This window comes from Pteropus alecto, unplaced genomic scaffold, assembly GCF_000325575.1.
Source record: "Pteropus alecto unplaced genomic scaffold, ASM32557v1 scaffold35, whole genome shotgun sequence".
Lineage (NCBI taxonomy): Eukaryota > Metazoa > Chordata > Mammalia > Chiroptera > Pteropodidae > Pteropus > Pteropus alecto.
This window is the reverse complement of record NW_006437828.1, coordinates 6357953-6372725: the sequence shown is the minus strand read 5'-3', so window position 1 is coordinate 6372725 and position 14773 is coordinate 6357953. Positions and strand designations below refer to the sequence as shown.

The window sequence follows — 14773 nt, the reverse complement described above, 5'->3', positions numbered from 1 at the left end:
TCATGAAGAAATGTTAAATTTGAAATCCAGTGACAGCAACCCACGCAGTTAGCTAACCTCCTGTCGGTGGGAAGAATGATTTGGTACAATTTCCTATGTTTCTGTAACCTCTAGAAACTTCTCCATCCATAGCTAATAATGCTGTGTGCACCACCATCGCACTGTGCAAAAAAACACGTAATGTAAGCCACACATGTTAATTAAAATTTTTCTAGAAGCCACATTAAAAAAATAGGCAGGGGAAATGAATGCTAATAAAATATTTTATTTAACCTAGTACATCAAAAATATTACCATTTCAACATGTGATCAATATAAAACTTACTAATGAGATATTTTATATTCTTTTCTCTCATAGTAAGTCTTTGAAATCCAGTATGCATTTTGTATTTATAAGACATCTTGGTTTGGACAAGTCATACTTCAGCTGCTCAGCAGACACACGTGGCTGGAGGCTACCGTATTAGAAAGCTCAGTTGGACAAGTTCTGCTGTGCTTAGGTGCCCAACATCACACAGCTAGGGAGTTAATACATCCAACAACTTCACTCAGTATTTTGGCCTCTTTGCCCTTTTCCCTACCTTGACTTCTCCCCGAGGACAGATTTTTGACACCTAGCTTGGACTTAGCACGTGCAGGGTTTGAGACGATTCACCGAGGGAAGCAATGGAACAGAAAAATAAGGGACAATAAAATGTGCAAACGCTGTAATAGTTGCAGTGGTCACGTGTAGGATTTCCAGGTGACGACTTCTCACGGATGCAGAAAGACTTTGCTTTTTCTTACAGTGGGAGATGTATGAGGCTAGACACGTGCGAGTGATTATGGGGACAACAGGCCCAGCTGTGGACGCTGACGTTGTATGTAGCTCAGGCGGTTTGGATGCGAGGCTAGCAGGGCTTCTGCAGTGGGGCAGGTAAGCAAGAGGAAGAAGCACCTTCGCCTCTGTTTGGGGAAACCAACTCACCTGGTCTTTGAGGGCTGATTGGGTGATTGACAAAGTCCAATAGGTGTGGAGAACTCGGGCGTTGCTGTGGGGGTGGCGTGAGGCTGTGCCTCAGGAGATGGCGAGAGGAAGTTAGGTGGCAGCTCGTGGTCCTAGGTCTCTGGGCAGAGACTCTCAGCTGGGATCCAGAGGTCAGCCTGAGGCTTGCTGTCTCCTGAGTCCCTCTGTCTCTGGTGGTGGCGGCGTTTCCTGATCACACTGATGTCCACGAGGGAAATACTTCTGAGCGCTCTCGTGGCTCCTTGGTCCAAATTTTGCCTTAGAAGATGTAAAGTTTCTCTTTTCCTCTAAAAAATTAGTATATGTGACCGCCTAACATTTCGCTGCTTCTCTTTAGCATCTGGGCAGAGCATTGAACTGGTTCCCCTCAGTGGCACATTTCACCAGCTTGGCTCTGCATCTTGTCAGGGTCGACGATTTGGCTGCAGGTTGAAAACGTAGGTATTTGGTTGCAAAGTCCGTATTTTGGGGTTTGAATCTTCTAAACCACGATGGGATGACTGGACCTAGGTGGCTCCGGATACAGGACATGCTTAGGGAAATGGTGGTTTGGGGGTCGGGTCAGGCTGGGGCGCAGCTCTAGGAGTTCCGATCCGAGGATGAGTTGCTAGCGTTGGCTGCGAGACGTGGCAGGGTCTTGGCTGTAATCGTGACCCAGGAGGGAACTCGGGTTCTTTACCTCAGGCAATTTCCGTGGCTTGAAATTTACTCCCTTTCCTCCGATGCTAATTAAAAAGTTAATATTTTCTCCAACCCTAGCTTGAGAATTTCCTTCACAATTCTCATTAAGTCAACCCATTCATCCATTCACTCATTCGCTCACTCATTCATTCATTTATTAAATATATTCCTTCGGTTGGCAGGTGTTTATTAGGTACCAAGCGCTAGGTACTGAGTGAGGCGTTGGAGAGTCAAAACCAGCCAGGCCTTCGCCTCATCCTGAAGAAGCTCACTCGCTACGATTTCTTCACTCACTGGAATTCTTATCACATCGACCCACCCGCACGGGCCACACCTCGGTCTATCCAGTCGTTCCTCGGTGTTCATGGAATTGGTTTTCTGTTCAATTTGTTGTTTTTATTCCTAGTATATTCTCTGAAGTGGCCTGTCTCCCCCGAGTGACTAGACATTTTTATTAGCAAAAATGACGCCTTCTTCTTTTTTATACCTCTTCATGGGGCCTGATACTTTGCACAGAATGGGGCCCGATACACATTGCTAACTTTCTCTCCGGGATGCACGAAGGGTGTTGGTAGATAATTATTTTTACACAGGATTACTGGTGTTATAAATAGAAATTTGAGGGGCTTAGGGTATAGAGTCTACAGACATGAAAAGGGTCGCCCCAACACAGCCTCTGTATCAGTCTGAGGACTAAACACAGCCTTGCTTGCCCTTTCATACACCAGACACGCTCAAGACGGTCTCGCTTCTGAAAGGACCCCAGTATGTTTGGCATTGGTTCTTAGTGACGGGGTGATTAAATGGAGGCTCTATCTATCTGGGCATCTTTGCTGTGTGTTGCAAGCGTTCAAGAAGGACACCATTAGGGAATTCCTCTAATGAAGAGCATAAACAGTAACTTTCCTTCGAGCTGTCAATGAGGAAAGAGGCTGTTGTTCCGGTGAATTCCAGTGACCCTTAACTCTAGAGGAAGCCCGGAGTCGGAACACATTTTTATAAATAATACGCTGTTTGCTTTGCAGTGCCGATAATTTCTTCCTGCCTTTGAGGCTGTCAGATAACCAGGAGGCTTATTGTCTCTTAGGACAAAGATATTTGCAGAAGAACTGATCGAACTATTATTATTAATAATCTCATTACTGAGGCATCACCGATGCTTTTGTGCTTATGAAGCTACTAAACAGATTAAAGCTTTATTTTGAAAATGATGGAGGCATACAGGAGCAAAGCAGCTTACGAGCAGGGGGTTGGCAGTGGGTGGGGCTTTGGGGAGTGGTTCTTTCCTAGCTGGGGCACATCTGGGTTTGGGAGAACTGCTGCCTCATTCCTGCAGGAAGGCAACCCTTCTAGAAAGGGGTCTTCTAAGGAATGGTCATAGAAGCTCCTAAATGTAGCCATGACAATGGACTACCTTTGCTAATGAGATTTTTTTTTTTTTTTTTTTGATAAGGGCACTGACATGCTCCTTGAAAAAAGGGATAGGGAAAGCTCATTATAGCCACAGACAGAGGCTACTAGCAAAGGAGACAAGATTTCGCCCTTTGCTTTGCTGGGAATCAGAAGGAAAAAGGGAACTATGATGGAAGACAGAGCTGTCCTCCCTATGTCCATATGCATGGCGTTCAATTAGAGGATAATGGATTCAGTGTGCCATTTTTCATTCTCACACATGCTTGTCCTATCTTGGACTGAGCGTCTAAGTGGCTAGAACATTCAGCCAAAAGAGGCCAAGGCTGAATCTCTTCCCATAAAGAGCAGTGAATTTCATGGCCCACATCTTACCCCAGGAGGCTCTGCCCAAGTGGAGCAAGCAGCCTTCACCGGTAGGGTCCCCAGATAAAATACAGAACACCCAGTTCAATTTGGATGTTAAATAAGCGATATATAATTATTTGGTATAAGTATGTTTCAAATATGTCAGGGGACATATGCTAAAAAATAATTTATTATTTATCCGAAATTCAAATTGGACTGGGTGTCCTGTATTTTTGTTTGCTAAATCTGGCATCCTTTCGTAGGGCAGAATATAAGGGGTGGGGGCTTCAAAATACCCCTCCTGGCCCCTAACAGCTGGCTACAGATCGACCACCCACCCCTGATCTCAGTCTCCACCGCAGATGAACCTTGGAGCAGAGGTAGGTAGATCCTGTCGTTCCCAGAATGTTCTGTCCTTCTGGGGTTTCCTCTCACCCCGCCTCACCGCCTTGAGTGTGGGGTACCGAGTAGCCTGGGAAGACACTGTGTGAGGCTTGCAGATGCGCTTCCGTGTGGAGGCAGCAACAGCAGCCTGATGGCCGGGGCAGTGTGGACCCTAAAGTTGGGGACATGGATCCAGGTGGGGTGTCCCTCAGCCCTCCGGGTCCGGGGCACCGGATGGGGGATGCAGCCCCAGTGCACCTTGGGTAAGCAAAAGGAGAAATGTGTCCTCTTTCCTCCCTATCTCTTCTTTCTCTCTCTGAAGAGTTTCCCAAAGGTTTAAGACTGTTTCTCGCATTAGCGCGATGCGTATTCGGAGAGTCGGTGGCGCCTGAGGGGAGAAAGAACCCTTCAGACCAGGTCTTCCCAACGCCCCTGGGGTGGCGGGGATGCCATGCGGCAGAGACCTTCTTCCTCTCTTTTGAACCCGATGACCTTACACGTGGAGCCAGGCTGTAGGAAATTCAAAACAGAACAACAGTAACATCAACAACGACCACGGGAACGTAAAAATCGGACGCTTCAAAGCGTACGAGTAGCCCCTCGTATAATCTTTTATTTAATTCTAACAATGGAGAAATTGTTACAGGCGCTGAATGCCTCGCAAAGACCACTGACCGAGTGACAGCTGGTTTTTAATATTTAGGTTAAGACCTTTTTTGCTTCGCAGGGAGGAGGCAGAGGGCACGCAGGTGTGTGAAATACCTTTTGCTTTGCAGGGAGGAGGCAGAGGGCACACAGGTGTGTGAAATACCTTTTGCTTTGCAGGGAGGAGGCAGAAGGCACACAGGTGTGTGAAATACCACTGACCGAGTGACAGCTGGTTTTTAATATTTAGGTTAATACCTTTTTTGCTTTGCAGGGAGGAGGCAGGGAAGGGTACAGAGGGAGCCTAAGATGCACCCCTATCTCTCAGTGCATGTTGGATAAGCCTTGAGCTTCGACCCCTTGACCAGCTCACGGGAGGGTCTGGGACATCCGAGGTCAGACGGCCCTCCGGAGGCCTCCGTGGCTGGGTCTGGAGCAGCCTCCTGTTTGGGCTGTTCCTCCTACTTGGAGCCCATGGTGGGGAGTGTGTGATGTGCTGAGCCCTAACTGAATTTCCAGGTAACGACACACTGCTGGGCCCCCTTCAGCGCGGGCTTGTTGAGAGAACTTTGTCTAGAGCGCTGACTCTGCCAAGGAGACGTCAGACACAGCCTGACAGCAGCAGCTGAACGGGGCATCACACACCGGGGCTCACAGTTTCTAGCTGAGCTCCCTACCTGCCTCTGGAGAGCAGCATTTAGTGACACGGGCCGACAGAAGGGGCTTCTGGGCAAAGGACAGAGAGGATGGAGGGTCACTTTTTTCCTTCTGGAGCCTCCCAGCTCCATCTCATCCACAGACTGCTTTGATCTGGTCTCTTTCAAGGAAGTATCAAGTTGGAAACCAGAGAGCAGGCTTGAAAAAGCACATTTGAGTTTGTATTTGGCAAGCAATAACCACATCCAAGGGCAGCTGACAGACTGGGGCTCGGTGACAAGGTGTGGAGGTGACTCAGATTCCTGGGTGTCCTGACCCTCCCAGGCTGTCACGTGCTCCCTGGTGGCTTCCTCTTGCCCCACAAAGGGGCAGTGGGGAAATCCCCCCTGGGCACTATAATTACCCCCTGGGATCCTTTTAGGAGCCAGCCGCTCCAGCCAGCAGCAAGATGAGGCTGGGTTTCCCCGCCCTGCTAGCCCTTCTGCTCCTTCTGGGCCCGTCTGTGGCCGCAGGGGACTCGGGGGATTTGGAGCCCCTGACCCCTGACTGGAGGCCAAGCTCCTCGCCCTACTCTGACTTGAACTCTGGCTTCACCTCTGGCTCCAGATCCCATGGTGGCTCCAGCTCCAGTAGAGGTTACTCCAGCTCTAGCTCCAGAAGTTATGGCGGCTCCAGCTCCAGTGGTGGCTTCAGCTCTGGCAGCGGCTCCAGCTCCAGCAGAGACTTTGGCTTCAACAGGTCCAGGTCAGGCGACAGCACCAGGTCTGGCTCTGGCTCTGTGCCCCAGGTGAGAAGGCTCCAGAGTCCAAGAGCTACATTCATTCCCTTCCTCTCGTTTTTTGGGGACCTGAATATGATTTCATGGATGGCTAGACCTGAGCAATCGAAAAGATTTACGACTCCCTTTGTGAACTGTAGGCGCCATGAAAATGAATTAAAACCTGGGTGAAATAATTAAATTGTTAGCGAGAGAGATGACATCTCGGTTCTCCAGCTGGGGAGTTCCAGGAAGCAATCTAAGCTTTTAAGAAGGTCTCTAACCTGGCTCCACTTTAGAATGGGGGCGGGGGCAGGCAGGGGCTTTAAAAGGACAGATGCTCAAGTTCTATCCGCATGAGAACGCTTAGGTAAGGGGTCGTGGCAGCGGTAGCTCCAGAAAGGTTTGTCCAGTTGATTTGCTGCCCAGTGGGGACCCTGCGGACAGGTGGTGCAGCCTTGGAGGGAGTAAGAGCCACAGCCCTTTGTTTGGAGCCCTGCCAGTTTCTCTGAGCCTAGTTCGTAAGGGGGATGGGTGACAGAGTTGGGGGAAGGGTCCCTGATTTCTAGGAAAGTGCTATTACAGTGGATATCTCCCCGGAGGAATAATAGTTCTTTTCCAGTCTTCCTTATAGGGAATTCTTAGAGCCATTTGCAGCTGAAAAGAACAACAGAAGTAGCAACAAACGAACCAACAAACCCACAAACCAAACCATCTACTAGAAAGGGACTGGTCCAGCCAGAGGCTCCATCACTAGGACAGTAGTGAGCCCAGTTCTTAGGGGGATGAGTCGTCTGGGCTTCCTTTATAGAAATGGGAAGACGGATGGAAAGTAGAGGTGGGAGGCGAGAAGCAGTTCCTCATCTCGCCTCTGCCCACACCAGCTCCCGGCCTTTTGGAGGGAGCTTTGCCCTCAAAACCCGGGCTTTCTCTGACAACATGTGCCTTGGGGTGGGGGAGTCTTAACTCCCCCAGAGCCCATCCTGCTGTGTTTCTATGATCTTTAATCACAGGTCAGGTCTCTGTTTACATGATTACGTCTGAACGGAAGGACCAATGGGAAAAGGTGGTCGGGGGGGAGGCTTTTGTTCCCTGTTTCATTTTTTACCATCGGTACCACATAGGCAATAAAAATGTGTTGATTAACAGATGGTTTGTATAGAACTCAGCCGGAAATGGCAGCAATGGTGTTCATTGGGTGCCTAATAAATGCCAAGACTGCATTAAGTAAATGATATATATTATCTTATTTATCCTTAAGAAGTAGTTAAAATTAACAATCCCCTTTTAGAGATGTAAACACTGAGCTCAAGGAGGTGACATCATTGGCTTAAGGTTACTAAGCCGGCAAGTTCTATAGCTCAAACTTAGTCTGCCCTTGCTCTCGACCATCTCTATGTAGCTTCTGGTATTTTCATGGCGTGTAGATGAAAACTGCTAATTTTTAAGAGGAGAAAGCTTTGGGAATCATGAATATGCACAAAGATTTTTTTGTAGCCAGAAATGAGATGCATCAGATTTTCAGGGGGGACAAGTAGAACTTGTTGGCATTTTTTTTTTTTAATGAGGTAACAATAATTTATTTTGAAGCTTCTCATCAATCAGAAATCAGCATTTGAGTGAGATAATCAGCTAAAATAATAGAAAATAACATATAGGTCAAGAAATAGAGGAATCTGAATGCCTGTTGTTTGGTAAGGAGACAAATATTTAAAAATGGATAAGAAACGGTAGTTCAATTGCACTTAGAGGGTTTAATTTCCTTCCTGGTTTACTTCCTCTGGTGGGTCAGTATCACGATTCCAATTTTTTTTTTTTTTTTACAGCAGACTAGGTGTCACATCCACTGTAAACCCTTTTCTAGGGCAGGCTGTCAGCTTGATGAGCTCTTTGGAAAGTGGTGGAAACCCCCTTTATAACTGTATTTGACCAAGTTCCAAATGTATTATTTTCTACACTTTGAAAATGTTGAATACCATTATTTTATGCCTTGAATCTTTACAAGCACTTAGGCTCGGCTGCTAGTTAGAGCCAACTGCAACCTCAGATCACAAATGTGAGTCATACCTTCTCCCGTAGTGCTCAGAGCACCCTACATGCCTCAGAGGTCACCCTCCGATGAAGGGAATTCGTTTCTTCGCAGATTGAGAGAAGGCTCCATGCTTTGCTCCACGACTGGCAGAGCCACAAGCAGAAAAAGTCATGTGTTTTCGTCATCGGGCTAAGGGGCTGGTCAAAAACATAGACAACTATGGCTTTCATCATGAAAATGGGCAGGAATCGGGTCTTGCTCATCTCCCTGACACCAGACCCTGGCACATTGTAGACACTGGTAAATAGTAATTGAACACGTGCCGTGTGAGTGAGGACCTACCAGTGTAAGGCGTCCTGTGTGCACACAGGGTCCTATTTGTCCCTTACAAGGGAGATCACATACCCTTCTACTAAGCAAAGGGACAAACACTTATCTGTCTCATTCCCCAGGCTACACGCACATAGAGTTTAAGCATTCACCGCAGAGAGAGACCCATCACCATTAGCTTCATTGTCTTTGAAAGAGAGGAGCAGAAATATCTCTAATGGGAGACACTGATCAAACTTATGGACCATTCTGATGTCAGCTGAGCACGCTGGGCTGATGATAAGCAGGACGGCAGCTGGGGAGTCCACAGCACTGGGGCAGAGATGTTCGACAGAGCCGTGGAATGGCTGTCAGCAGGGCTCATAATTATTTGCCTGCCTTTCAGGTGAACTTCAGGATTAAAAGTTGTTAGCTCATGGTTTCCGGTTGATTGTCTGAGACTGCTTGACGATCTCCCCTGGTTTTTGAGTTGACAGAGCTTTTCAGAGAACTTGAAGAATGGCCCAACCCTGTCTTGTGCAGCTAATTAACTTCCCTTGTCAAAATGCAACGCAAGATTTTCTTTTTTTTGGTAGACAGTTAATCTAATAAGCTATTTCTTCAAAAGTCCATGATGTATTGGTCCTTCTGTAAAAACCTTGGCATGCTTGAGCTGGAGTCTTTCTACCTTCAGAGGGAATGATAACGCTGGCTCCAAGGGAAGCTGGCCTACCTGCCAGGCTCCCAGGGTAGCTTGTCCAGCCCGTACTCATCCCTGGCAAAGACCCTTCACTTAGCCCCTCCCAGTCCCGGTGTTCAGCATAAACCTGCTTGTCTCTCCTTCCTACTCCCCAGTTTCTGCAGATGTACGGTGTGTTTGGCAAAGAAATTCAGGCCATTGTCAGAAATTTACTTGGCACAGAGAGTTTTAGGTACAAATGATATATAATTTGTATATGTGTACACATATATTTCTTTCTGCTCATCCTAAAAAGATTAGGTTAAATTAACAAACAACTTAGTTGCAAAAGCCTAAATTATTGGCTCAGGGGTCACCAGTGGAATAAATCTTGATTATAGAAGCATCTAGGTCCATCTTGTTCAGGAATCATGGAGGTCAGTGAACGTTAAATGCACAGGGTACACAGCCTCATCTGCAGCCAGCTGACCTCCTGAACTTTGAGAGGCATCTACTGGATCTCTCATACCGCAAACCATCGCTCGCCTGTTGATTGTTTCAGAAAGAGACATTTCAGGCTGATGCTCCACAGGTGAGCTTTGGGCTGCTCCCCTCCGCCCATCAGATGAGACCATGGAAAGGCACAGCCAGTCTGCTCCCAAGAGTTACTCTGTAAGGCAATAGTAGTAATAATAATAATAATAAAAAAAATGTTAATTGTGGGATCCCCTTGGGGAAGTTCAAAGGGGACAAAAGAAAAACAGGATCTTTCAAACCCGTCATTTTAAAATATGCGGCGGCACCAAAGTTTGAGCCTGAATATTTTAAAGAAACATCAAATATTTTGAAATGACTTTTCTGCAAGTGGTAAGCTACAAAACTTTTCAAAAATTTGCACGGAACCTTCAAACTCAGACATACGTCGTTCGGTTTTTAACCAACGCTTGGTTTGTTTCCATTTTGAAGGATGTTAATTATGCAATTTCCCGGGTGAAGAGAGGATGTGAATTTGCATTGTATATATTTTCACTGGAACCCACATCCTTGAAGTTTTCCTCATTCCTACCGGGAGGAATGGAGTTAGGATTGGGATAAAGCTGAGGAAGCGAAGGAAACGGAAAGTGACTCTGACGGATCACCGACCGTGGCCAGGGGCTTGGTTTACATCTGGGTCACTCTGGAGGACAACCTGTGAAGTAGGTCCTCTCTGTTTGTCACAGGAGGAGACAGACGTACGGGGGCTTCACGCCCAGGAAATGGTAGAATTGGAAATCAAACCCTCATCAATTCTTTATTTCCCTTTCCTTACCCAGGAACAGTAATAATTTGCTTTAAGACTCTTCGAGAAGGAAAAATCGGCCTTGAGATAAAGGCGGCTGACATAGTGGTTTAACGCGACGGGTGCAGACGTGGCTAAAAGGCTCCGTGTAGTCATTGCCTGTGAAACAGGGGTTTGGGCTGCTCCTACGATTCTGTTCATTTATAGTTTGGACTCCCCTTGCTTGCTTCTAAGGACTTTTTTGAGAAGCCAGTTTCTGTCACTCCAGCTGCCAAAAAGCCCATTTCTCAGCCGATTACTGATGTCGAACTTATTTTTATTTACAGCCATTTTCAAATTTCAGCGGCTCCAAGGATGACAACGGGGCCTGCCTGTGCTCCATCACCCTGCCAGACACCACCTTTCCCGCGGACAGAGTGGAACGCCTGGAATTCATAGCTCATACTCTCTCCGAGAAGTTCGAGACAGAGCTTTTGAGAGTAAGCATATTTTTTCCCCCTCTTTTGACAATACCTGACCATGTACGAACAAACAAAACACTTTTAAAAAATTAAATTTATTGGGTGACATTATATATATAATTTCCAGGTGTACAGTATCATTCGACATCCGGGTACTGTCCATGGCGTGCTCACTACCCGAAGTCTACCTGCTCCGGGGAACGCCCTTTACCCGCACCTTCTTTATCCTCTGGGACCACCATCCGTTGCCTGTGTTTATGAGTCTGTTCTTGTTTGTTTCGTGAGTGCACAAAACACTTTTCATTCGGGATTTGGCCGGTGGCCGCTCCTCGCTGTCTCAGAGACGGCACGTGTGCATCGTGCGGAGGCTCCGTGGTCACTTACACGGAGTTCTTCATAGCAGGAAAAACGAGGGCACAGGGAGAAAATGCGACCGAGGCTATTCCAGCCAAGGATAAACTCGCTTCAATACTGTGGCGCTTATGCGGTTGGAAAGAGGCCCGAGCTCTCCCTGCAAACCCCAGCTCTACAATTTTTATTTCGTTTTGTTGTTGTTTCTTGCTGTTTTTTGTTCTTGATCTTCCCTCCTTTACCAAGCTTCTCATTCTTTCCTTTCTTTCCTTCCCTTCCTCTTTATATTGTATCTTCTTTCTCTGTCACTTTTTCTTTCTATTCTTATGTCATTCCTTCTTCCCTTAAATTGTTTTTCTCCCTCGCTTCGATGCTTTCCCTTGTCCATCCCTCCTAATCTTTCATTCCTTTTCCTTATTAATTTATTTTTTTTAACTCTCCCTGGTCTTCTCTTACTTTTGGAGGGCTCTTCTTCCTCTTCCTCTTCCGTCTCCTCCCTTGCCCCGAATCTTCCACCTCTCATCCTTCTTCCTTATCCCTCTTTTCCTTTCTCTTCCTCTTATTTCCTCTTTCCGGTGCCCTCTCTCCCTCCTCCCCCTCTCCCTGTCTCTCTTTCTTGTTGGTTGTCTCCTATCGTCTCAGCAAGAACCTTGCATTCGACGCGTCCAGCATTAGACCAAAACGGAAGGCTTCCCCGGAGTGGGACTCCAGACTCATAGGTCACTCAGCCTTGGTAAAGACCTTGACTTTGAACCCAATTCCCACTTCCCTCTAGAGGACGTTATCTTACGGGGTTTGCCTTTCTCTGAGGTAGCTGGGGCAATGGGAGTTGGCATTCCCGTTTGACCCTTTCTGCCTCTTTAGCCGAGTTAAAAATCAATTAGAAATGCTCCCATCTTCTGCATAGGTGAAGTCCGCGCTAGGCTGTAACCACATTATACATGATTTAAAACAGCTCCGTTAATTTACAAGGAGCTCCAGCTTTCCTACAAGATTGAAAATAAGTTTTCCTGAGGAATTTAAGTTTAGCTACCACAACATCCAGCATGGTTATCATTTAAGACAAAAATTACGATGAGGCCGACACCCTGCTTTCAACCTGAATTGGTAGATAAAGATTCTAAGTTTAAATGAGTGTCCAGGAAAATGTATTTGAGTACTTCAGGAAACTAGCTTTTTAAGAACTAAAATGTCCTTGAATTAATCAGCAGAAAAGGCACAGCACTAAATTATAAATTCCAACCATTAATATTCATAGCCTTATTCCAGCATAATCAAGTACAGATAAGAAGTTATGCATAAAAACATAACAGGCGGAGGAAAATCCTAGGTAAAGATCTTTTCAGTTAGAGTCATTCGCTTTGAAAGAGTGGGAGCTGCTGATTTGCATGTCTTCTCTGCTGGCAGAAGTGTGAAGGGCAGTGTGTGAAACCCCATGATGCTCCGGAGAGAGCAGGTAGCTTGCCAGGTTTGTGAGTACGGGACATTTAATTCCAATTCCGTGAGGGAGACAGGTGGCATCTGCCTTGCTAATAATTGGCAGAGGATAAGTGCAGAGTAGGTGGGAAAACTTTTAATTCTGAAATCATCAGTAGCTGGTCCTAAAAAAAATTCACTATCGGGGCTTGAGGAAGGGATTCATTCTCCTGCCGGCTGAGATCCGTGTGACAGGCGATGATGACAATAACAGTAACTTGTTATGCTTGTGTTTTATGTTTGTGATTCCGTTCTACTGTCAAGCCGCCCGTTAAGGCAGATAGGCCCCTAATCTCCTTCCCATTGTAGGGATGGAAAAACTGAGGTTAAGAAAGATAAATAGACATAACTGTAAAGCTGGTTGCTGTTTCGGCTGGTGAAGCCGGGTCAGGAACTTGGGTCTTCAGAATGAATCTCAGTTCTCTTTGCTCCTGGCCGTGCAGCTACCATCCTCCAGGGCAGATGCAAGAGGAGATGCAGGAGGTCACTAATGCCTTCAAATCCCAAGTCATCTCTTCTGCCGAGGGCTTTTGAATTTGCAGGTGAATTATTATAGCTGTCCCTAGGTTGCCTTGGAAATCACCGTTTATACCGAGGCCTGGGGGAATGAATGCCCATTCGGGAAGGCCGGTACAGAAGAGTTTTGACTGCCTTATGTCGATTCATTATCTGCCAGTACACAGAAGAGACTTATGTCTCTACCTAAGATGCTGAAAGCGTTTTATTATTTTCCGTTGTTTATGACATGTCCTCTTGTGACTATGCTTAGGAAAGGGACCACACAAGAGGCAGCTCAGGATTTCCTTTCTATGACAGCTTATGGTCTTTGGGGCAAGTTTTTTAATATTGAGCATTTGCTAACATATCCTCATGCATGAGAAGGTTGAGGTAGCCTGCGAGACATTTAGGCAACCCATAAACAAACGACATTGATTGAGCAATGTTTTGTGCAGTGAGATGTACTAAATGAAAAGGTCAGATTGAAAAAAACTGAAATCACTGTTTCACTAATAATCGCTGTAATTTATAGGGCATCCTTTATGCTAGGCACTTAATATATATTAGCTCTAGTCTTCACGATAATCTTGTAAGCTTGATACCATTACCCCCAATTTATAGGAGAAAACTAAGGCTTAGAGAAATTGATTTGCCCAGTAAGTACTGGTCAGATTTGAGTTTAAGTAGATGTAGCTCTGAAGTCTTCATATGCTGTGATGATCAATTCACATTTAATCTTGTTGCATTTATTTTTAAGGGTTTATTAAAATAAGAGTATGCTGCAGAGTACATTTACTTATTTCAAATAATCTGGCCATAGTTATCATCACAGATTTTGGGGAACTGGCAGAAACATGAGCTAGACCAGTTTTTTAGCTTAATAGCCCACTGTACCGCATCCTTATTTATCATAGGACCACATTTATCATACAGAGCAAAACCTCCCCCCAAACAACCTTTGATTCTTAGAACCCATCAATGACATAACATATGCCCAACAAATAAAAGAATGGAAGCTCTGAATGTTAAGCTGGTGGTTTAAAGGTAAACATTGATGAATCTCTTAAAGCTCAAACTTCTGGTGATGAAAAGCCACGTGGTCGAGATCGTGACACGGGGCGTGTCCCCTTAGGGTCAGACCCATATTCTTGTTACACATCCAGGGAAGCTGCTAAGATTGCAGCTTCCAGAGAGAGTGGGATGTTCTCGGAGCTCGTCACGCCATCTCAACGTCCACACACGTGAAAGGTGTGTACCAGCAATTGCTGATATTCGTAAAGTTCGCACTGTGAAGTTTTTCTGGCCCATCTTCGAATTCTCCCCTGCCCTTCCATAGCCCCATAGATGACTCCAGTTTTCTAGCACATCACCGAGCTTTCCTTTAAATGTCAGCTAAAAGAAGCCAAGCTTTTCCCCCAAACGGATCTTGAGAGACCTTTCTTTCCGTGGTTCACGGCAGATTCTCGTAGGTTGCAGACTCCAGGTTACGCCTTGGTTTTCAGCGGGAGCCGCATTTTATTTAGCAGAGATGACAGTTGAATCACTCATTTTTGTGGAACGACAGCTGCGATGTGCCATCGAAATGTTCCAGGAAAGCAGAGGGTGTTTCATTTGTTCCAAGAACTGGCAAGACCAAATGCCAACGGGAATATTCATTTCGCAAGCTTCCATTTCTGCAATGGATTGGCACTTTATTATTATTACTATTATTATTATTATTATTTGGTTATGGGCAAGTTTTTATCAATGCATCAAAAAGCTACATTCTCTTAACTAAGTCACCTCTCTCCATGTTGGTAC

General features: G+C 46.0%; 1 protein-coding gene across 1 annotated transcript in view; it reads left to right on the top strand.

Moving 5' to 3' along the window:
- The first annotated feature begins 5579 nt into the window (after nucleotides 1-5579).
- OLFM4 (olfactomedin 4) overlaps nucleotides 5580-14773 on the top strand; it is a 20224-nt gene continuing 11030 nt past the window's right edge. Inside the window, exons 1-2 of the mRNA XM_015591792.1 lie at nucleotides 5580-5918; nucleotides 10514-10666. Of these exons, the coding sequence (XP_015447278.1) occupies nucleotides 5580-5918; nucleotides 10514-10666 (492 nt within the window). The remainder of the gene's footprint in view (nucleotides 5919-10513; nucleotides 10667-14773) is intronic.